Source organism: Gobius niger, assembly GCF_951799975.1.
Source record: "Gobius niger genome assembly, chromosome: 1".
NCBI lineage: Eukaryota > Metazoa > Chordata > Actinopteri > Gobiiformes > Gobiidae > Gobius > Gobius niger.
The window spans coordinates 14674002-14698382 of NC_136852.1; the positions used below are offsets into that span (position 1 = coordinate 14674002).

General features: G+C 40.7%; 3 protein-coding genes across 4 annotated transcripts; 2 read left to right on the top strand and 1 right to left on the bottom strand.

The window, feature by feature from the left end:
- Positions 1–1386: 1386 nt before the first annotated feature.
- cryba1a (crystallin, beta A1a) lies at positions 1387–2808 on the bottom strand. Its single transcript, XM_079575949.1, has 6 exons — positions 2699–2808; positions 2372–2425; positions 2122–2240; positions 1906–2047; positions 1639–1781; positions 1387–1549 (listed from the first exon to the last, which is right to left on the bottom strand). Exons 2-6 carry the CDS (start codon positions 2408–2410, stop codon positions 1402–1404), a joined length of 591 nt encoding a protein of 196 aa, XP_079432075.1. The 5' UTR covers positions 2411–2425; positions 2699–2808; the 3' UTR covers positions 1387–1401.
- A 1661-nt stretch (positions 2809–4469) lies between these two features.
- On the top strand, positions 4470–5931 carry crybb1l3 (crystallin, beta B1, like 3; the record flags this gene model as incomplete). Its single annotated transcript, XM_079564532.1, has 5 exons — positions 4470–4535; positions 4615–4733; positions 4972–5104; positions 5340–5482; positions 5763–5931. 5 exons carry the CDS (start codon positions 4470–4472, stop codon positions 5929–5931), a joined length of 630 nt encoding a protein of 209 aa, XP_079420658.1.
- An 896-nt stretch (positions 5932–6827) lies between these two features.
- unc119a1 (unc-119 lipid binding chaperone a1) lies at positions 6828–14957 on the top strand. Of its 2 annotated transcripts, none has more exons than XM_079562491.1 (5): positions 6828–7301; positions 12640–12753; positions 12860–12950; positions 13855–14027; positions 14106–14957. In XM_079562491.1, the coding sequence occupies exons 1-5, from the start codon at positions 7178–7180 to the stop codon at positions 14216–14218; spliced, it is 615 nt and encodes a 204-aa protein (XP_079418617.1). In that variant the 5' UTR covers positions 6828–7177; the 3' UTR covers positions 14219–14957. The 2 variants fall into 2 exon arrangements, with proteins under 2 accessions (XP_079418617.1, XP_079418616.1); XM_079562490.1 differs by having other exon boundaries at positions 6830–7301; positions 12857–12950.
- Positions 14958–24381: the final 9424 nt, after the last annotated feature.

Below are 24381 nucleotides of genomic sequence, written 5' to 3' on the forward strand. Positions count from 1 at the left end.
GAAAAGATGAGCCACAGTTGCCAGTAAGTAAAAAAGCCAATGTTGAACCCTGATGGACATTATGCTTTAATTTAGTTAATAATAATAATAATAATAATAATAATAATAATAATAATAATAATAATAATAATAATAATAATAATAATGATTATAATAATAATAATAATAATAATAATAATGATAATAATAATAATAATAATAATAATAATAATAATAATAATAATAATAATAATAATAATAATAATGATGATAATGATAATGCATTAGTCTTATTTGGCACTTTTCCAGACGGTCAAAATCGCTTTACAATTTCGTGCATTAGTTATTCACTCCATACTTGGTGGTGGTAAGCCACTGTTGTAGCCACAGTTGCCCTGGGGTAGACTGACGGAAGCGAGGCTACGAGTCTGCACCATTGGCCCCTCCTACCACCACCAACCATTCACTGACACACTACATTCACCCAGGCATCGTGGTGTTCCCAAACAGTCTCCCATCCAAGTAGTAGGGGTGCTGGTGCATACCCAAAGTGCAGGCAGGGGTAGCTTCAGACCAGTTCTTGTTGGCCCTTGGTCTTTTTGCTGAACCTCATTAAATAACATGTTATTGTGGCACAGCCTAAAAAAGTGCAGTGGCACTCTGCAAACACTCTACAACAGTGGTTCCCAAAGTGGGGTCTGGGGCCCCCTGGGAGGCCTCAGAAGCACTACAGGGGGGCCCCCAAAACTTGTCTAAAAAACAAGTACATTGAAAAAAGTTCATTTTGAATGGAAAAATACATTTAAATCAAATGCACCAGTATAGCCTATACTGTCATTGCTAGATGTTACTTTTAGTGTCATTTTAGCAGTAAAATTATAAAAAAAAAAAAAATAATAATAATCTTTTGAATGGAGTAAACAATTGTGATTTGGGGGGCCCCGTGAGATTTTCTGATCAATAAGGGATCCACGATGTCCCGGACTTTGGGAATGGCTGCTCTACACAGTTGAATACTTCACTGCTCTTCACTGCTACTATTATCAGCAACCTTATAAAATTCTATCATATTTCATGATAGATCACTTATTCTAATATAGGCATCTTCGTCAAATTGAAAGAACAAACATACAAAATCAAGGATTGGATCATTTATTTTGGTGTTGGCTAGTTGAAGCCGACAATATAAGGCAACGTTTTCCAAATTATCATTATGGTATGAGTCAGCATCTCTCTTTGAATCGACAGTCTGTTTATTTTAATTTGGCATAAGAACAAAACCAGCTCAGTAAACATCTTGAATTTGAAGCACCTGATAGCAGCAGCCTTGCAGCTTGGAATGACTGGGAACAGGGAAGAAAAGGAGAAAAGGAAAAGGAAGAAAGAGACAAGGTACAGGGGCAGGAGGGAAGGCTGTGGGACTCATTGTTGAACCCGGCGCAGCGACTGCACCTGGAACGTCTGAGCGTGTGAGCCCCACTCTCGGTAATGTTTGTACTCGCCGCCGTGACGGTCACACTCCATGATGTACTGGTAACCACGGTAACCGGGATACTGATAGCACACCCAGCTAAAAAAAAGGGGGTATAGGTGACTACTATGGTGAGTTAAGTCAATACAGGCAAGTATAGTGCTGTATTTGAAGAAGAAATAACTTACGATCCACACTGAACTTGCATGGACCCGATCTCATTGTTGCCCCAGCCCATTGCCTGCAGAGAGGGGTAGTCATCATTTACCTCCCACTGACGTCCCATGAAGTTTTCCTTCTCGAATAGCACAATCTTTGATTCTTTGTGACTCTGTGAAAGTATAAAGAATAGAACACAGTGACAGCTGGTTACTGAGGTCAAAACAGGCATTACTGTTACTAAATGGTGGGGAATTTTAGTTTGGAGAAAACACGAGAATGATCTGCAGACTCACAGCAGAGCAGATGGGGCGGAAGGACATCAACCTCTCGATGTGGTAGGCGTTACTTCCACTCCATGACTCCCACTGAGGGTACTCTCCTCTCTCCAAAACAAACTGCTGGCCACAGAAGCTGGAGTGCTCATATCCTGCCCAGCTGCTCACAAACACAGACACATGAACATGATATCTTCATGAATGTGCACAAACTGACTGATTTTACTGACTTACGCTCCACACTCCACCTTCACGGAGCGGATATTGTCTACACCAGACTCCATGATGTTCTGACAGGCGGAGGTGAACTCCACACGTTTCCCCTGAAAGTTCTCCTGGTCATAGACAGTGACCTGCAGAGGACACAAATGCATACATGTAGTATGCACCGGCCACACACACACACTGAGGTGTGTATAGATTGTCATCAGAGCAGGCCAATTACAGAGAACAATCAATGGTGACTACGCCACTTCAGACTCACCTTCCATGGTCCCAGTGGTTTTGGGTTATTCAGAGCCATTCTGCTGCAGATTCACTGCACAAAAGAGTTGCTAGAGGTCAAGACTTAAAGAATAGTAAAGGAGGACATAAAACATGAGCTCTGCAAGCCCTTCCATTTTTGGTCAACAAAAACATGTCTTTTCAATTGAAGGTCTTTTCAATTAGCTACAATGAACACGCACATAAGCCATGCATGGGCTGTCATCCACATTGACATGTCTGTTATCAGCCAATGTGGAAACAACAAACATACAACCTAATAATTGACAAAGCTTTTATGATGAAAGCGCTGAGACACAATGCTTACCTGACTGGCCCTAAAGAATAGCAGTATAGTTCTCAAAGGGGCTCCACAAAGCACCGTCCCAACCTGAGTCTACCCAGGCCTATTTATACATGATGCTGGTGAATGCTGCCGGGTGTATGGGCCAGGGCAGGAGTCAGCACATTACTGCTCCACTCATTGTTTAACTCTGAGCCACCGGGCTTTAGCCTGCGATAGTGCAACTCTACAGGGCATGGTGCCCAGTGCCTGCAAGCACCCAAGTGTTACATTACTAGACTGGTCTGAACAATTATGATTGTATGTGGTATCCCAAGGTAATAAACAACAACAACAACACTATAAACTAAATGTTACCCCTATATATAAGTGATCATTTTAAATTGTGTCCATTTAAACATAGCTGAGCAACTCACTGAGTCAAAGATGTCTGCCTCTCTCTCTCTCGGTACTACTGTCTATCTCTACAGTCCGTATTTGCATGTTTCACTGTTCAGTTACTCCAATGAACACACACGCTCAGTCATGCGCACACAGTCACACCAGGGCATACAAAAGACCTTTGTGGTTCTCACTTTAACGTTTGACATGTATGAGATCACAGGAACAAACACTCAAAAGCATGGCATAGCACTTTCTACTTTCAATATTGCACCGGCTGAAAAGGAGCTACAAATCCTTATTCAAGTCTAATCCAATTGTACTTTTTACTCGGGATTATCAGCAATTTTACATTTAATCAGAGATAATTTAATTTATACTTCAATAATGCAAGTTATGTTTTTTTCTTTCTTCTAGTTTACACACAGTTTACACATTATTAAGTCCGATTTCGATCTACTTTAGATCCCATTAAGTCTATTTTAGACTTAATGGGATTTAAGTCTAAAATAGACTTAGATCCTGGTTCTTATGCCAGTGAAGAACCACTGGCATAACTATTTTACATCAATAGGACCATTCTTGCAAAAATAAATAAACAATATTAAACAAAATGAATAAAAAACAATCTTACATAATGTGTAAGATAGTTCTATGTTCTATGTGTATGATCAAGCGGATATGTGTGGTCGGTCTGGCACCATGAATAGGCTTGAATCCTCTTTCTGCAGTCAGCGTATCTGCACAGACAGGCTTAATGGCAATGTTTATGTGGAAAAAATAAAGATTGACTAAACAAAAAATAGAAAGACTATACAAAAAATGTATGGAGAAATTAGATATACATACATTGTGTTTTTTTTTCTTTTTCTCCAAATGTGTGCCTGCTTTTTGCTGATGATGCCAACTGTCCCCATTCAGGGTTGGAAGAGAACAAAGCGTGTGCCTGTGTCAGCACAACTCCACAGATTAGCAGCGTGACTTTTGACCCTCTGCAGTGCCCCAAAATGGTCCCAGCCAATGAGAATTGTCGCCTGTGAATCTATACAATGAAGTTGGATGTGAATGTATATATATACCCCCAGTGAAAACGCCCGTGTCCATCGTTTCCTCCATTTGACCCTACACCTCGTAAGTCTGTATTTATTTCTAATCTAAGCAGGTATAACGATAGAAACAGCTCTTATGTGTTTGTTGAGCATCTCAAAAAGTTAATGGCTCATAGACATCATTTTTGTTTGGGATGTTTAAAAAGAGTAGCTGTAGTTAATTTCTGTGTATTTAAACTGTAGGTGCGTGACATTGTGTCCATAGATATGTCTTTAAATTCCCATATTTGCAGAAAATGTAGTGACTTTTGAGTTGATAAAAATCTTAACATTAGTTTTTTTTCTTCTCTTTTGTAGATTTGATAATGTCTCATTCAGGTGCCCAAGGTAGCATTGGCAGCCACTCGGCCAGTGGCATGCGCAATTACAAGGTGAGCTACATCATTACTTCAGTCAGACGCTTTGGTAATTAACTCATGGCCGCCAACTAAGTCTGTCCCACTTTTGCAGATCTACCTCTATGAGTTTGAGAACTTCCAGGGTCGTAGGCTGGACCTGTTCGGAGAGTGCCGTAACCTGCCTGAAAAGGGCCTGGACCGCGTTGGATCCATCCGGGTAGAGTGTGGGCCGTAAGTCACTGATCATCCTAAAGCAATGGTGTCCAAACTATGGCCCCGGGGACCGAATGAGGCCTTCTGAGTGGGCTTTGTTGGCTCCCCGGCTACCTGTAGAATAAGCCCAAACTCTCATAACAGTAATGCCTGAATCAATTTTTAATATTTAAAGCACAATAGAAAAATGCTTTTAAATTCACATTTTCCAGGAAATAATAATAGAAACCAAGGCAATGCGCTTGTGTCTTTCCAGTTGGGTCGGGTATGAGCAGCAGAACTTGAACGGAGAGATGTTCATCCTGGAGAAGGGAGAGTACCCGCGCTGGGACACCTGGTCCAACAGCTACAGGTGTGACCGCTTCATGTCCGTCAGGCCTATGCGCATGGTGAGTTATAAGCCAAAGTCAAATACATGTATAGTAGGCTCTCAAATCCCCAGTACAATCAGTATACAGCACAAAATAAAATAAACGTGTGTACACAATATGGGGTTCAGTGTTGTTGAGTGGCTGGAGAGCGCCACTGTTAAAGAAAAGGGGAGAGAGTTCATCTTCTTGAGGTGGTTTTGAATGTGCAATGACATTTTCAGAGCAGAGATAACAAATATTTTTTGTTGTTTAGGACCCACAAGACCATAAAATCTGCCTGTATGAGTGTGCTAACTTCGAGGGTCGTAAGATGGAAGTGTGCGATGAAGACATTCCCAGTCTGTGGTCGTATGGATTCCAGGACAGAGTTGCCAGCATTCAAGTGACCGGTGGAACGTAAGTGAGCTTCAATGTATATGAAAGAAAACCCACCAAACAAACAAGGAGGACCTAAGTTGTTTATGTAATTGAAACTGCTGCATTTGCATACTGAATTTAGAAAACGTGTGTCAATATTTTTGCTTCTTTTACTTACTGTATTGACTATTGTTGTCAGTGAGTAGCCTAATGTGGAAACTGAAGCTCATTTCTGGGATCTGGAAGTCTGCTCATCTCCTCTTTCCTATTTGATTATATTCACTAACATAACTCAATTTTCTTGTTCAATTTCCTCCAGCTGGGTGGGCTACCAGTACCCGGGCTACCGTGGGTACCAGTATGTGTTTGAGATGGGCCCGTTCAAGCACTGGAACGAATGGGGAGCGAACCACCCTCAGATCCAGTCCATGCGCAGGGTGAGGGACATGCAGACGCACCGCCGCGGCTGCTTTGAGATGACCGCTTAAGGGAAACGTCACACAGGAGAGCGAGACGGAACAGAAAACGTGTACCGTGTGCAACCCTTTGGAAGTTCGACATCTCTTTGAATTTGACTGGTTCTGGCTTTGATGACATCCACGCGGACCTCCCAGTGAATTTGCCCTGTCTACAGAAACATCAGAGGAACATTATTTATATATTTATAAAGGAATCATTTGCAGATTTTTAGCTCATAGTTGGCGTTTATATTCATTCACAACTCAATGATTTATTTTATGAATTTATTTATTTTATAGCTTGTATCTTCGTACTGATGCCTAGGCCTGTTTACTATCTGTAAACTCAGCTCCCTCAGCATGGCATTTCTTCTCAGTCCTCACCACCACGGACAGCTCTCTGGTCTGTGTATGTGCTGTTGTGCATCATGCAGCAGGAGGCGCCGTTCTCTTTGTCTGACAACACAAGTCGTTTTGTAAATGCAGTGAGCGGTCAGTGATCCGTATGGGATCACGTGACTGTACCATTCTTCCAAGACAACATTTGCTGCTCATTGATGGGACTATACTGTCTACAAGATGTGCATTGGACTCTTTCTCAGGGATGCTGGCATCTTAACAGTAAAATCTTATGAATAAATAAATTAAACTGCCCCGTGTCTTCCTTCCTCTTCCTTTGTTGATGCCTTAATACATTCACAACAAACATCAGGATGCAGGTGGATATTCAGCCTATGAATGCAGGAGGGTAGATATTCAGGAGAAAGAGTTGAACCTGTGGCTTAATAGGAAATAGTCAGGCAAAATGATACAATGTCATCTGCTCATATTCCGAATACAATCTCGAATCCAGTATCACACACGAACCATACATAAACACAGCAGCATCAGACCATGGGTTGTTATGGCCGTGCAAATCCTATTCGTGTGCGCGTGATGACGACACGCGCAGACAGTGAGCCACGCACTGGTGCCCGCTGTAAAGCCGTGGGATTTGGATTAAATAGCTTGTGAGATGAGCCTTGGGTAAGGGGGAGGGAGCTAAGGACTGATTCTGATCTTTTACCGGACCGAGAAGGGAGGAGGTTCGGAGAATGACTTATTCTTGTGGCAGCTCGGCGCAGTCTGTTAGCCTGACGGTGTGTTAGCCCCGACCGAGCCACCTAAACACCACCGACGCAACATCCATTGGCTCCTGCGGTCTGGGACGCCGAGTGACGGACAGCCAGCGCTTTTGTCAGGTTCTGCACAGGTGAAGCAGCCCTCCTCGCTGGACATGAAAGTGCAGCAAGGCTGTAACTCGACAAACATGGGGATCCCTGTGAGAACCGAGGAGGAGCTGCGCAGAAACGCTGTCATAACACCAGAGGATGTGCTGGGCTTGCAAAAGATCACCAAGAGTAAGTAGCCTACACCTGCTGAAGCCTAATTGCCACGATGGAAAATGCTTCAAAAGCAGAAAGTGACAAGGTGACACGGGTGTTTCTGAGTTCATTTAGACTGTGCCTGAGCCATTTTGTTTAAGCTTTATTGGGGTTTTGGTACCATGGACAGCGACACAACCAGAGGACGTAGCCTACCTTTGGTTTTGGCTGTAGCTGACTGAGTGCAAGGCTTGTTCTTGTCACGAGAGTTTGATGAGAAGAAGGCTTGGACGTAAAGTTTACAAGTAGAATATTAGTGTGTTTGTTTCAAATAGATCAATCAATCACTGAACCGTACCCCTCAACGGGACCTTTAACCTGACCTCACTTGTGGCACTCAGGTGACAATCAACATTAGGCTGCTCTATATTCTTATGCTTCTTCTGCATTCATGATGAAGCATATCTGCCGTATCAAATTCAAAAGAAGATTTAGCAACAGGTGAACTGTGGATATCACACTACTCCATACACTCTCGGTGTCTGTCCCACACTCTGGGTGTCTGGATCCAGCTCTTGTTGAAGTGTGATAAGGTGATAATGCCTAAATCAGTCCTGATGGTCCAGTAATCTTCGCTCTGTGCTGACATGTAATCTGGGATTACGTATTGAGGCTTGTAACAGAGTGCACCTCACCGCAGGTAATTAATATTTCCTCTAGCAAAGTACTTGCTAGTGTTTGTAAATTCGATATGTTAAAATCCGCTGTGAATATAGTAGCAGGCTGAAATGACCAATTCCTCTGGCAGTGTGTGTGACCCTCCCTCTGTTTTAGGGGCAAAAGCCAGAATCTTGGACACAGTGGTTCAGTTCTGAAAAGCAACACGGCTGGGTGTTGTCACATAAGGTGAAAGTAGACAAAATATTGTCCAATAAAACCAACTTCCGAATATTACTATTTTAATAGCCTACCATCATTACAGCCGGCAAAACTGCTATGCCAATCAGATATGGGAGGGAGATCTTCAGCAATTCTTTTGTTTTACTTTAGTACCAAGAGGATTTGAATAGAGCTTTATATTTTGTAGGACGTGTGTTACATAGCCCAGCAGTAACGAGTTAAGCATCTGATGTAAGAAGTTACATGAAAGATCTCAGACAAATTACAATTCCTCCATATGCTCCTATCCGGGCACCCACACAGAGATGGTGTGAGGAGCTCTTCACTTCAGTGAAGCCTGAAGTAGAGCAGCTGCTCCTCCTGCTGGTGGCTGTTGGTGTTTCTCCAAAAGGATTTGTCCAGGAAGAACAAAATCTTATCTATGCTTTTTATTGAATAAAAGCATAGATAAGATAGCATAGAACTAGTACCAATATCTTTAAAATAAACTAAAGTACCAAAGACTTTTGAGTTAAACACATTCAGACAAACACACCTCATCAGCGTACCGTAGAATTCCAATTTAAGTGTATTTAAAGTCTTTCTGACTGTTGTGCTGTAGATTTTATGCCACTGTATTTACTATTAATAGATCAGTTACAATCTATAGTTTTCATTAATTCAGGGTTAATGCTTTTCTATAGATTGCATTCAGATAACACCATTCTCAGAGATCTTATTGTATAAAACTAACGGGACATGGCACATGTACATAAACTGATTCATGGTTAATATTTCTGCCATTTCTGGGCCTATCCATGAAACATTTAAGGAAAACTTTTCATTATAGTGAAGTACAATCCTTTTTAGAGTTGATGAAAATAATAGACTGCAGTATTCATTTGAACCATTTTTATACAGTTAAAAAATGTGCACTTTTAGCAACCAAACTACCAAAGTGCAGTGTTTGTGCAACAAAGGACCAGCCTTCAGAGAAAGTGTGCAGGAATCAGTATGGGAAGTCAAATTTAAGCAGTCTTCACTTTGCTTTAATCAGGACATATTTGTTGCTGAAGTCTTTGATCATGTTCATACTTTGTATTATTTTCCCCACTCTAAAACTATGAAGTACATTTGGAAAGTTTGGAAAATAGTAAGGTAAGGCGAGATGTTATATCAAATTGTGGGAGAGATATTAATCTTTTGAGTGATAGGAATGTGTGCCCAGGGAGACAGATTGATCATCCTTCATAATAAAGTGGTCTCACGTGAACACCTCCTGTCTGCTCTGCACAGTGTTTATGTACCTTTATTTTCACTTGAGTACATTTGCTTTAAGTGCACTGTTTTCACAATCTGAGAGTTGAGCTATATTTTTGAAAGATACATACTTTACTCTCCACTACATTTCTGTAAAGGCTCCACATTTAAAAGTATTGTCCCATTTAAAAGCAAAAGTATTTTCTACACCAAATACACTGGAAGTACATTTACTTATTTTTGTTTTTGTTTGACCTTGATTTAACCAGGAAAGTCCCATTGAGTTTCAGAATCCCTTATTAAAGTACTAATTTTGGAGTTGTCTTGTGTATTCCAACTCAGGTAGAAATGAACCTTATCAAAGCATGGTTTATGATGTGGGAGCATATGCCATGGTAATAAACTGCCTTCTCGCAGCCCAATAAAGAGAAAGCTCCCAGGAGTGTTTACCTCTCACTGAACCTCAGTGTCAGCCAGTTTGCCTACAGGTGCCGTTCTGCGAGACATGAAACAGCCTGTCAGACACAGGTGCACTGTACATCAGGGCTGAATGCTAATGTCACTCGCTGCCCCTGGCTACAAGTTTTCTGAGGTGAAGACAGGGCACCATAATGTTACTTATAGCTCCACCATTCATGCCATGTTTGTATAGTAACATGCAAAGCGAGTCCTTGTGCAGAGTCTTTCCCTCTGTGGTAATCTTATTCGGATTATGGCTCTAAAAATGGCTGCCGTCTTTCTCCGTGTGATTGCCACTTTGCCATCGCACCGGTCTGTTTGAACTGAAGAGCATGACTCAAGTGCGAGTGCTAATTCTGCTCCCCTAAAGGCCCATGCTTTCTAAGAGTCGTGTAAACTCTTGGTTGATCCTCCACTGAGAATCGAAAGGATGTTTTGGAATTGGGTGATTTGCACTTGCCATGTCCTGCCAACGCTGCTGATAACGTTTGGTAATGAACAGATTGTGACAAAAATACCTAAGGTTGCACTAAATATGCCCATGCATTTTGCACTTGGATTAGCTTGGAGTTTGCTTTAAAAACCTTTTATAGAAAAAGCATGATTATTGTTGATTGTTATTTTTGCTGTGAACTCCAGTTACCTGCTAGAGGTGATTTGTAAATTCACTCATAAGTGGAAGGTAACACACTTCACTCTGAGCCAATGAATGGTGGTTATAGATTGGAAGCCCCTGTGGCCACAATGGTAGCTTACCATCATCAAATATGGAAAGAATAATCATTACAGTGAAACACTTTGATACACTTGTAAAGCTTGTAAAGCACAGTGTTAGACATTATGTTCTTTCTAGGAGTGTGTGATTCAATGGACAGTGAGTTTGATTTAGATCTGTAAGGATAGAAGTAGAGTTGATGCTTCGAAACTCTTCAGACAAACCAGACTGCTTTATGTAATCCTGTCTAAATATACTGTGGTAGTGCTTTTTGTCTTCTTCTAAGTATAGTCTAATTAATTGTCTCTAGCTCCACAGTCCTTTCTGGGTGTTGTCCTACGTAGTTACTTCTAAATCTGATTCATTTCAGTATAGATTGGCATCCATTCACATTGTCTGATTAGCCAGTGACAGAGCACAGAGCTGTGTTGCCGGCACCACAAAGCCAACAGATGTATCGTCATGTTTTTATGTTCTGTGATGTTAAATGCCATTCATTGTTTTTATCTGAACAGCAATATGACTTGCTGGCTATATTTAGAAAAAGGTCACCCTTACGTTAGGCACTGCAATCACCTCGACAGCTATAATTATACACAAGCAGGTGGCCAAAGTTTGTCCATCTGTTGTTGTCCAGCTCAAAGAAGCGGCTTTACTCTAATAGACAGATGTTGTTTTATCTATTTGTTTTCATCATTTAAGAGTTCAGCCTTTGTCCACGTTGAGGACCGCCGCTTTTGGGAAGATCACTAGTGCCTTACATAACATATTGGACCAATAATAACTGCCCCGAGCGTAACCTTAATGAGATAGTAGGAGCTCGCTTTTCCAAGTCAGCCCATCCATGTGATGGTGAAGCACAGTAAGCCTCTTAGGTCTAATCCTGGTCTATTGGGAGGGAAGTGTCTCACATGCACACGCACATTACTGCTCGTCTACAGTTCATTTGATATTTTTATACTTTGGTGGCGAACACGCTGGAAGAGAAGGAGAATCATTAAGTTCCTGCGCTGTCTGAAGCACTGTTTATTTGAGTTAAACAAAAGTCTGGGCTTTGTTTTTACAGATTCTCCTCAAAAATAACTAACCTACAAATACAACAAGTAAGCTGGTTTAAAGTGCATATGACTCATTATGACACCATTTTTAGTAAAACATAGTTAACACGATTATATTTAAGATTTTGCTAAACATTGTACCCAACTTTATTTAGTTTGGCCATTTTTGTGATGTTTATAGTTTCACTTCCTTATTGGACACTGACAGGAAGTGACATAGAAGAAGGTAAACAATTTGAAACTGTTGCTGTGCCAACCATGTTAAGTCAACGGGAAATGAGTGAGTGTAACTACTATGGAATGTTACCTTTATCAATATCACGTCCTGTCAGCAGCTTAAAAATTCAAGCAAAAATAACTTTTCTGCCCACATTTCTTTATTAAAGGGGCTAGATGAAAGTTTGCCATGTTCTACTCACTACTGCCACCTCAGGTCATACGTGTAACTGCACCCTAACACCGTTTTGAGTGACAGTGCAGGATTTTAGAGGCAGTTGTGGTGAACAGGTCTGGGCTCATTCTACACATTAGGACATCGTTGGAATATGTAGGGGGAGGAAAATACATAATTTTAACATATTTAAACTCTATATAGTCCCTTTAAATAAAATTATGCAACTGATGAACTTGCAATTGATGTTATCCTTCTAAATAAGTCATATTACCAAAAGCAGTAAAACCTATCATATGCACTATTATGTAACATCTAAAGTATGCGGATGATGTCACAATAGGGCAACAGAGGCCGAATGAGGTCATGGTTGAGTTATTTAGTGTCTTTGTTTTTCTTACTTTTACAGTCATCGTGTTGGTGGTTCATTTTAGAAATAAAGTGATCTAAGTGTAATATCTTTAGTCAGTGCCCTCCAAGTGATGTCCATGAAAACTACATATTTAATTCTGTATTTGTACCGTTTGTGAAGTGTTGTGCCTTTTGAATAAAGCATCTAATCCAGAACTAGAAGACACCCAGCTAACCAATGCTCTCCTCTGTTTCCTGTAGATTACCTTTGCTCCCCTGAAGAAAACGTGCACATGATAGACTTCACCAGGTTCAAGATCCGGGATATGGAAACTGGGACTGTCCTATTTGAGATTACCAAACCCCCAACACCAGGTCAGCACTGCTCTATAGAAAAAAGCACTTCAATGTCCATTCCCTGTAATTTGTAAAATGTGTGTGTCCTATATAATGTTATCAACTCTTGTTTTGTCTTCAGCAGGGGGCAAAAAGCAGTGTGACCCCAATGCCGGCCGTTTTGTGCGATACCAGTTCACCCCAGCCTTTCTACAACTGCGGCAAGTCGGAGCAACGTAAGTTTGAACACAATTCTTGATAAATTCATATGGATCTGTTGCATTAGTCCACATGGGGGTGAATGGGTTTTGGTGTGAGTCAGTGCTGCTGCTGTTCATGTTCTAGACTCCTACTCAGCGACTGACAGCTTCTGTCAGAGCACCCTGGCCTGCATTTGCATATGATACATGTGTAATGATTGAGTGTCATTTTATATAGAACAGGCCAGTTTGCTTATTTGCTGACCCTATGCCACACTTCGAAAATGCTTCATTCTTAACCCACAGTAGCTAAAGCAAGGCATGTATACATTTGTCCCATGTGTTACAGTTTTCTTCAGTTATCTTGGCTGGGGTCTGGCACAAAGTGTATATTGGCTAAAAGTGCAATAGGAAGGGGCTATATCCTGCTTAACTGAGGCTTAAAAGGTTCTTTTTTGGGGATTGCTCTGCATGTATTTTATTACTTAAGAAAATGTCTCTTGAGCTCTCTCTGTAGGCAGCAGTGAGGATGACATCTTGATATAACAGTGGATACAAATTTTCAGTTCTGCTAACAGCATTCTAGAAACTCTATGGCGCCATGATGAACACATTTTGAGCACATGTCTGCTCAGAAAAGGCCTGGTGATGTTTTCAATATAATCTGAGAAATACAGATTGGAACGCTTCAGCAGTATAGGAAGAAACGAACAAAGTGAGCAAAATTACTCAAAACTGCGTGAATGAAGTAAAATACTACCACAAGTACACATTTTGACAAGAGACAATGTAATAACAATACAAATTTTATTGTATATGCTTCCTTTAAATCCAGACACAATTAATTATAAAAAGTGTAACCTCATAGAAACACAACCAGCACAGAGTGAGCCAATGTTTGCCATCAAAATGTTTTGATTGATTCGCTTCTGTTTTGCAGTGTGGAGTTCACCGTAGGAGACGCACCCATTAACAACTTCCGCATGATCGAGAGGCACTACTTCCGCGATCAGCTGCTCAAGAGCTTCGACTTCGAGTTCGGCTTCTGCATGCCCAGCAGCAAAAACACGTGCGAGCACATATACGAGTTCCCAGCTCTGTCGGAGGATATCAGTAAGTTTCACAAAACACGAAGCTGAAGATATTATTTTCCGTTTTTGAATGCTAAATGTTGTGTCTTGTGTCTTGAAGTGCGCGAGATGATCCTGCACCCGTATGAGACGCAGTCCGACAGCTTCTACTTTGTGGACAACAAGCTGGTCATGCACAACAAAGCAGACTATTCCTACAGCGGGGGACCATAGGATACATTTTCTCTGTAAAATATCTTCAGTACAGGTTTTATACATTCCAGACCCATGTAAGGACCAGGGACAGATGACGAGAGGAACGCCATGAGTACAGTTATTTTTGTTTATGTATTCAGCTGCCTGACCAATCAGATCTGTCCCTCTGTCTCACTGTCTTTGCAAGAACACTGAATTCTGCCGGTCATCTGTGTGCAAGGGAGAGTGTGTGGGCAGCGAACACATGCACTGTCTGTACTTATAGTTGAGAGCAGTCTGTTGAATTGAAACAGGCATATAACAGATATCTTTCATTTTACAATTTTGTGTTACATTTGAAGAAGCAGAAGAGACAAAAAAGACCAATAAAAATATCAAAAAAGCGATTTGTGAAAGCAGTAATTGGCATTAAATCAAGTGGAATGTACTGTACAAATAATCGACACATTTCCTTTGCAGATGTTGTATTATGATTTTTGTAACAAACATCAACCACTGTGTTCAGTTAAACAGAATCATGTCCTGTGTCTCCGGTGTGAATCTTTATAGTACAAATAAGTCAGGAGTATTTTTCAATAAATAGACATTTTTAGTGTCAGACATAAGCCGAGCTCATTCCAGTTTTGATATGTATATGTACTCTGTAGTACTGGACACTGTGCATACTTTAACTACCAATAAATGTTTTGTGTACAAAATTTAAAAAAAGAAAGTTTTGATGGTCTCCATCAATGCAATAAATATGGGATTTTTCAAAGTTTTGACAATCTTTCTTTTCTTCAGATAAATATAATTTTACATACCTTTTTCAATGTGTAGGGAAAAAAATCTAATTTGAAATTGCAGGGACACTGACAGACCATTAGGTGTGTTGTGATTTCACCAGAATCAAATAAACAAATTCAGTCAGACTCTCTTTACTGTCATCTACTGTGTGGACTGTGCTATTGCGCTCTGTCCTTCGTGCCACCACGAAAATAAAAGATTTAAATTGACTGTTTTTTGTTTGGTTTTACCACTTACAAGGCTGAGGTGGCCAACGGTTCTGGTGCTGCACTGGAAACATGAACAGGGGGGGAGAGATAAACACTGATTTGAGATAGAGACATGAAAAGCACAAGGTTCACATTAAGGAGACAGACGTGGCACTGAAGCTCAGACCACCAGCCACACTCTCCACTCCAAAAAACTGTCCGAGGGGATTCGAAGAGTTTAAAGAGTTCTGGTCCAGTCCCCACAGCCTCTCCACGCCATTGTCCACATAATGGGTTTTATCTTGGCCGACCATCCCCTCAGAGGTCTGAGGGACGGGTGACATGTAGTTGCTCTGCTCACTGGAGGACACGACCTGAGGATCTCCTGCGCTGTCCTCCTTTAGCTCCTCCCATAAGTTACCTTCACACACAAAGAAAACAGATGCTGGAGAATACAGTATCTTAAGGCTGTCATATAATACGTGTGTTTGGTAAAAAAGTGCAGTATTTACTATGTAAAGTAAAGCAGTTAAAGGCCCTGTACCTTATATTTTTCAGGTAGTGGAATGAAATAGTGAAGAAGACATTTGTGAAAAGACACTATATTTAATTAAAACAGAGAAATATCGTGACTGTGATCCTGATTTTTAAAAAAGACCCCGATGACTGTGAAACGGGCTCATAGACTTGTCCCTGTGAAGAATTGGGATGTTGAATGAGAAATGTTAGGAAAGAGTTTAGACACAGAAACACAACTAATTATTCAACATTTACAAACAATCAGTGGAAACAAAATGATCAAAAAAATCAATTAGCCTATAGGGCCTTTAATCAAAAAAGTATTTGATACTATGGCCACTATTGATTGATTGATTGATTGATTGATTGATTGATTGATTGATTGATTGATTGATTGATTGATTGATTGATTGATTGATTGATTCATTCATTCATTCATTCATTCATTCATTCACTCATTCAGTCATTCAGTCATTCAGTCATTTAAGTGATTAATTTGCCACTTTACAGGCCTCCAAAAGGCCTCACCTTGCAGCTGGAGGTCAGTGAGGCTGGGGTTGAGAGTGTCGATGTCACAGCCAGTGTCTCCCTCCATCAGCAGGTCCTGCATGCCTCTGCCACTGTGCCCCTCTTCTGTTGCCACACTGTATGCCGGGGGCATCTTCCCTGGCAGGGCTAAGCTCAGGCAGCGGGGGGCTAACACATGCTGGCCGCTGCAGGGCGGGTACAGGCTGAATGAGTGGTTGGGACGAGGGGCGGAGTGGGTCAGGTAAAGTGACTCTGGATAAGGTTGTGAGGAAGAGGGAGGGCTGAGCTGCTCTGGGCCGTAACACGAGGAGCTTGTGTAAGTGTGGCGTTGATCGGGCAGGATCGTAAAGTGAGCCAAAGATCGGAATCTATTTGGCCTCTCTCCAAGCAGGCGGTCTAAGTCCTCTGAAAAGAGAAACAAATCTTCAGAAATCTAATGTTTAGCACTAACAAAAAGTAACTAAAAATGAAAACTCCATGACCAGAAAGTTTCATTAAATCAATAAAAACATGACACGACAAATAAAATATCCTATAATTCTTGACAAAAAAAAGTGTCCTCCTGGATTTATCTAATTATCACGATGTTGAGTTGCTGCAGTTGGTCAGGTCAAAAAACACTTTGTGCCCAAAGATTGAGATCCGCTGAACCTGAACATTCTGAACGTCTAAGTTATTCCATCAATACATTTCTTCTTCCCTGACGGCTCAGGCATATTCCAAGATGACATTGTGAAAGCGCGGTTCATGGAGCAATGAGACATCATTTTCACACATGGATTGGCCACAACAGAGTCCCCATGGAGAATCTTTGGGATGTGCTGTGGAAGGCTTTACGCAGTGGTCGCACTCTCCCATCATGAACACAAGATCACTGGATCTTTTGACATTACAGAGGCTTATTGTGCGGTGTGTGGAGTTTGCATGTTCTCCCCGTGTCTGCGTGGGTTTCCTCCGGGTACTCCGGTTTCCCTTTACCACTAATAACATGTACAACAGGTTCCCCTCTGGGGCCAGGACTCCCCTGAAGAAGAGATTCTTAATCTTAGAGGGACTTTCCTGGTTAAATAAAGGTCAAATAAAGACTTTTGTTTTGATCAGGCTGTTTAAATAATACATACGAAAACTCTTCAAAGCTTTTCTTTTGTTCATTCAATACATTTGAACTAATTGTAAATATAAAACGTATGACACCAGATATTATGAGGCAATTTGTTTTACACTACCTTGATACATTGTACCAAAGTAAATTTAGTACATTGTAATCTGCTTTGTAACTATTTGTAATAACGTATGTGTACATACACAATGGAATAAAGCATAAGACCTTTAGGGTTAGGGCTTAAGGTTAGGGTTAGAGATAGGGTCTTCTGCCTTATGACATTATGTACCACCCAACGACAAAGACAAATGATTCTATTGTGTAGTTAACACATAGGTACAAGATATTACACATTGTTGCACTTCACATTACACTGTACTAAATTTGTCAGGTACGTTATTGTAAAAGGAGATGAATAAACCAATTTGTGGTGTTATTACACACTGTGGGGTTCACCTGGTTTGGCCATGCTCCTGCGCACTGTCCCCTGGTCTTTGCGGCGCCACTTATGAAGCTCCTCATGCATCTTCTCCACTTTGGCCGGATTTAGCGCCCACAGACACCCTTTACGGGAAGAGCTGCCGTTTTTGTTCTCCACCTTCTCGAAGCACTTGTTGAGGGACAGGTTGTGCCGCACAGAGTTCTTCCAACCGTCAGGGGCCGTCTGCAGAGAGAAACATGCAATTTAGATAGAAATGTCTTCGTTTAAAAATCTGCTCTTGCTTTCTTGAGCCCTGCAGCTGGTGTTTAATGTTACAGGCAGCTGTTTGGATTGCAGCCATGAGAAAGGTTCCTTGAATGGAAAACAGCAGAAGAAAAAAAAACTTGGAGCTCTTTCCATAAAGTGAAAAGTGGAATGTTAAATTTACAGTTTTTGTGACAATCTCAGTTCAAAGGGTTTACCTGCAGGTGCCTCATTAAAGTAGGGCATGATTTTTCAAAAGTCTACATTGCCTATAACGTTATCTCACTGTAAACCCCGAGCTGATGTTTCTGAAGCACAAAATATCCTAAAACCTATACCTTGAAATACGGGAAGTGCTCAGTCATGAAGCTGTAGATCTCGCTGACCGGCAGACTCCCAGTTGTGCTGTTCTTCAGAGCCATGAAGATGAGGATGCTGGAGAAGATCACAGACACAGATTTACCTTGGGAACTTTGGAAAAGGACTACAGGACTTTCTCTTTACCTGTACGAGTAGATGGGTTTGGGAAATTGCGGCGGACTCTCTTGACAAGTAGATGAACATTTTGGAGGGGCATATTTGAAGCTGTAGTTCTGGTTAGAAGCTGCATATGGTTTTGAAGACACCTAAAAACATTAATGTAATAAATAAACTACAGAAAACCGATGTTTACATTCAAAGTCTATGAAATCACTATTTACTTCCAGCGGGCACTGTGAGAGAACAGTTAATGTTTGTAGAGACACTTCCTACAGGTTATCACTTGCTTTTGCCAACATTTAGTTCTCACTTTTATTGGCAAGGGTAGGTCTGCAGAGGTGCTACTACTTTTGAGTATAAACAACTTCATTAAAAGATGTTTAACCTCTTACCCTCCGCACTACCAGAGCCCATTTTCTCCAGTTTGGCTTTACCCAAATCTAAAAGCTGCGCGATCGGAGCTTACAGCCTATAGGCCAGAGTAAAGCTAAGAACTACAAAACTAATCGTAACCGTTGTGTTTTAATTTCTTTTTTTAATCCTTTTTTTCCTTGTTTATGTCTCTTTTACATCTTATTTTTGTAACTCTTTTGTTGCTTTTTCATCACTGTCAAGCTTTTGTCCCTATACTGATTCTTTTGTTCTGTTAGCATTTGGCCTCTCCCAATGTATTCCTATAGCTCCAAACGGGGTAAAGTTGGAAGCTACCACACTCTTCCACGGGCACGCACAAAGAAGAAGAACATATCTCAGTATGGAAGAACGGTGACCTGTTCCTTTAAGAAGCTTTTAGATTTGGATAATCTGGATAACTAAAGAAAATGTGCTCGGGTGCACTGTCCAGACAACTTCTTAACAATGGCTTTAACAATCTAAAAAATGTGAGAAAATGCACATTCAACATTTCTGTAGATGCATCAGTTGTAGCTATACGCGTAAAGCCCAATGTAGATTGCAAGCAGACCTACTTGGCCTAGAAGTCTTACCTCAGAGACGTTGGTAAATGATAGTATTGATGGACAGTCAGAGGACATGAAGGAGGAGTTTGTAGTAACAGCTGGTGCCACTGGGTAAAGGTTCTGTGGGAATATTGACAGTTATTAGCCCCACATTTACAGCGTTTATAGATAATATTAAACAAATGAGTGCAATCTTATTCATTTTAGGAATCTGAGAATAAAAAAGCATTACAACAGAACTCCAATAGTGTATATCCCAGTGTTACACTATTTTCATGACACCATTTTGATCAACTTGTGGATTTTTGTTCTGTAGCAAAAACACTAGTGGCCTGTGTGTGTAATGTCGTCACCTGGACAGTGTTGTTAGACCCCCACGAGCTGCTGAGAGGGCTGCACAGGTCGGGTCCACAGCTAAAGGACGGGGAACGTGGCTGGACACTTGCAGCAGCACTGGTCTCATCACTGAACTGTCGGAGATACGGGTGGAAGTGCTCCACCTGACCTGTCCCATCAACACTGTGTCTCCTGCTCACACCCCTCAGGCTGCTCGAGGAGCACACGGCAGGACTGAGATCCTGGGTTGTCTATGTGTAGCAACAACACAGGCAAACTGTTTATAATGTGCTGAGAAACTGAAATGATTCATATGGGACAGAGGCAATTTTTTTATTTCATAAAAAATAATGATAATAATTAATGAGCAGAAACTAGCAGCTGAGTACCTGTGACAGTGCCATCTTCTGCCGTCCCAAAAGATGTGTGGCGCAAGAGCTGCTTTTGATGTTTGAGGAGAGCTTCCTAAAAGAAAAAAATCACAGCTTTTTGAATCAAATTGCTGATATAAGATTAAAGTGTTATTACAAAGCATGGCGGAGAAAATTAGACAGCTGGAATTCAACTCATAACAATGAGAAGTCTCGTTGTCAACAGCGCCAAAATGCATGTTATATACACTTGATTTTTTCTTCCTGTAAAACTTTGACGTTATGTTGTATTTTCTCTTTGAAGCCACAAAAAGTGTAGTGTCTTTAGTATTTGTCTCTGGTATCAGTGTGAAGGTTCCCCTGACACTTGGGTCTTCCTCAATAGAAACCTTAACTGTGACAGAGAGCACACTCATTAAAAATGCCAACAAAGCGTGTCTGTTTGGTCACATGAAGCCAAAAAGTGCTGATGCACACAGCGCAGTGACAGAATGAGGGACGAAGCTCACTGAGGAGAAATCTGAGAGACTGGCCTTTGCTTTTGAACTGTGGCAACAAATACTCTCATCTGTTTGACAGACACCAGAACAGAGACAATACAACATACTATACAATATGCATATACATATACATATATATATATATATATATATATATATATATACATACATAGAGAGGGAGGGAGGGAGGGAGGGAGGGAGGGAGGGAGGGAGGGAGGGAGGGAGCCTACTATGATAAGTCAATAGATCACTCAAATATTTGCATATTAGCAACAATAGTTACCAGTTGAGTTATGTAATTTTATTATAGCCCAGCCATTGAAAATTGCATAATGAATGTGAGCAAATCTGCATGTTTTGACTTGCCATCTATTTGCTATTTTCTGGATTCTTTTGATTGTTTTAAAGAAAGTAGTGACGTTGTTGCTTTTGGCTGAGGCATGTATGTAAATTAGCTACAAGGAAACTGCCAAGTCGAGAGTGGAAGCCAGACAATTATTGTTGCCAGTGCAAGGGCATTGATGTGTCATTGCTTTGCCTCAGGTGAAATATTTCGTGCCTGCTACCGTGGAAAACAGTGCATTATGTAATCTTAACTGGAAATCAAGTAAATATTAAAGTGCATCCTAATATGCAAATGTGGCTACGTAAGAAGAAGAATGTCAGTGTGTTATATAATGTTTCACCTTGGAGGAAGGTCATGCTTTTCTGAATGGTAAAAATTTAAGAGATTGTTAAATGCTGAAGATTATTTTTTTATACTTATTTTGCGTTTCCCCCAATACCCAATACCTTAAATATAGTTGTATTATCTTTGTTGTAGTGAAACATTATCTATTTGCATTTAAAAGCTGCTACATGTTTGACAGATACCTCTCCCTCCACTTCACCCCATTTGACTTTCATCCTGAACCATAAAAAATAATGATAATCTTTTGTTTTTAGGTTTATTAACCAACGTTCAGCACTTGTTGCGGTTTGGTAAAATGCTATATTAAAAAGTAACTGAAGTTCATATTAGTGACAATGTTTTCGGAACAACTGCAACAAGTTTTTTTGAGCAACAGATGCAAACAGGTGTAGTACCTTGCGTTCCAAATTATTATGCAAATTCTATGTTTGTGTCAAAAAGGTAAAAAAATATATAATAAAATTGAATGAAACTCTTGGATGGTATTGTGTCTCAGGGCTCTTTGAATCACTGAAGCCCAGTTAAGGGAAAAACAAATGAAAAAGGATGTTCCACTTTATCAAGCAGATCATCATTTTCAAGCAATATGGGAAAGAAAAAGGATCTCTCTGCTGATGAAAAGCGTGAAATAGTTGAATGCCTTGGTCTAGGTATGAAAACCTTTGATATTTCATGAAAGATTAAGCGTAATCATCATACAGATAAGAGATTTGTGGATGAAGGCACAATGTCCCTCCAGAGGCTGCAGTTGTGCATAAACCTTCTATCCGGGCCTCCCCTAAACTGTTAATTGAAGCTGATGAACAGAAACGGCTGCAACGGGCTCAGAAATATATGAAGACTCATTTTCAAACAGTCTTGTTCACTGTTGTGTAACCCTGGATGGTCAAATCAATGGAGTGGTGGATGGTTGGTGAATGGCCACAATGTCCCAACAAGGCTGTGACGTCAGTAAGGAGGGGGCGGAGTCATGTTTTGGGCCAGAATCATGGGGAGAGAGCTGGTCGGCCCCTTTAGGATCCCTGAAGGTGTGAAAATGACCTCTGAAAAATATGTGGAGTTTCTGACTAGCCACTTTCTTCTATGCTACAAAAAGAAGAGCTGTGCTTTCCCGAACAAGATCATCTTCATGCATGACAACGCACCATGTCCTGCTGTAAAGAATCCCTCTGCATCACTGCTATGGGCATAAAAGGAGAGAAACTCATGATGTGGACCCCCTCCTCCCCTGACCTCAACCCTATTGAGAACCTTTGGAGCCTCAACAAAAAACAAAAAAATTTTAAAGTGGGAGGCAGTTTTCATCCAAATGGCAGCTCTGGGAGGCTATTCTAACATCCTGCAAAGAAATCCAAGCAGAAACTGTCCAAAAACTCACAAGTTTAGTGGATTTAAGAATTTTGAAACTGCTATCACACAAGGGCTCCTTTGGTAAAATATAACTTGACCTGTAAAGATTTATTTGATTGAAATAGATTTTGATTTCAGTAAATATGACCTCCTAATGCTACAAATTCAACAAATGACCATTTTCAGTTAATTACAAGCTTTAAAATGTATTGAAACGATGAGTTGCATAATAATTTGGAACAGTGGATTATGAGGTTTTTACTAGATTTATTTTTGAAAAAAATACTGTTATCACTGGAAGATTTTTTCAACCACATTTAAATGATCCTCTACCAGTTAAAGACATGAAAATTATGCTGACTCTCATTTGAGTTGACAATTTAGAAAATCTAAGAAAAATGTCATTTGCATAATAATTTGGAACGCAGTGTACATATAACATACAGACATCTTTCACAGTATTAGCGCTGCTCAAAGGGAGTAGGAAGAAGTTAGTTATAACTTAAAAGGCCCTACCCCTCCCAAATCACATCAGTACATCACACCAATACATTACCGACATCAAATGACTTGTTGGGAGTAAAAAACATTGGACGCATTAGAGCAGAAAGTAATAATATAACAGGTGAAGGGACAGGCCATTTAAAACATGCAGATGAACATGCTAATGTTTCTGCAGGGATTAGGATTGTATTTTTCAAAATCTCTAAATTTGTAACTTTTCGGGAGGAAAAAAATGTATAAATCAAGACAGCCAATAATGAAACACATCCACTTACCCGTGTCAACCTGAGGAATGAATCTTGTTGTTTCCATCTAAGATCAAAAGTTCAGGTTTTGCAGTCACTCTCTCTAACATTATCAGTGCAGCGCATGCATACGAGTGACTGTCTTAATGTGTACAGTAATGTTCAATGGGTTGGTTTCACATTTTGGCAGCTTTAAGTATTCTGTGGGTGTGCGCAGGTTTGTGTGTGTGCATGTGTGTGTGTGTAACTCTGGCACTTCTCCAGTTTAGCCCAGAAATAACAGATAGAGAAATCAAAACCTGCTGCAACAGGTTGAGAGATCCAGTGCAGCAGTAAGAGGCAGCTGGCAGCATGCGCTCCCTTCAGCCATCTCTCTTCCCTCTGCTTTCTGAGCCTCACTGCCTGCATGAGTGGACATTACAGACACCAGCGACCCCCACACCCATAATAACAGGTATAGAAGCACAGTTTTCCAAATGTTTATAAGACTGGTATAACAGCACTCATGACAGGAAGTGTTGCGTAGTTTGACCCTGAGTTTGCCATGAGTGCAAAATGCTCAAAATGATGGAGAGAATCCTATTATCCCCTCAGTGACCCAGGAACAGAGCTTTAGCTCGTAGCTATAGCTTGAACAAACTGTGCTCTCAATACAAGGGCGAGGCCAGTGAGAGACAGAGGATTAGTTACAGATTGAATAAACTCATGTTACTGTTACTGCAGGGTCTGTGCAGAAGAACTGCTGCCTATGGGCTTTATCTGTCAGACACAGATGTTAACACACGGGACACTTCAGTCAAAGACTCTATAATTATACTACTGCTGCCAACAGGTCACAGAGAAAGTTCAGGATTTGTCATTAAAATAATGTTTATATTCAAGCTAAGAACCTTTTGATAGCAATGATACAGTTAGTGCATACAGATCAGCAGTCTAT

Coding starts and splice junctions, on each gene's coding strand:
- unc119a1 (XM_079562490.1), top strand. CDS start 7,178: ATGAAAGTGCAGCAAGGCTGTAACTCGACAAACATGGGGATCCCTGTG. Junction 7,302..12,639: donor CTTGCAAAAGATCACCAAGA/GTAAGTAGCCTA, acceptor TGTTTCCTGTAG/ATTACCTTTGCTCCCCTGAA. Junction 12,754..12,856: donor TACCAAACCCCCAACACCAG/GTCAGCACTGCT, acceptor TTTTGTCTTCAG/CAGGGGGCAAAAAGCAGTGT.
- cryba1a (XM_079575949.1), bottom strand. CDS start 2,410: ATGGCTCTGAATAACCCAAAACCACTGGGACCATGGAAG. Junction 2,048..2,121: donor GTGAAGGTGGAGTGTGGAGC/GTAAGTCAGTAA, acceptor GTTTGTGAGCAG/CTGGGCAGGATATGAGCACT. Junction 1,782..1,905: donor TCCGCCCCATCTGCTCTGCT/GTGAGTCTGCAG, acceptor ATACTTTCACAG/AGTCACAAAGAATCAAAGAT.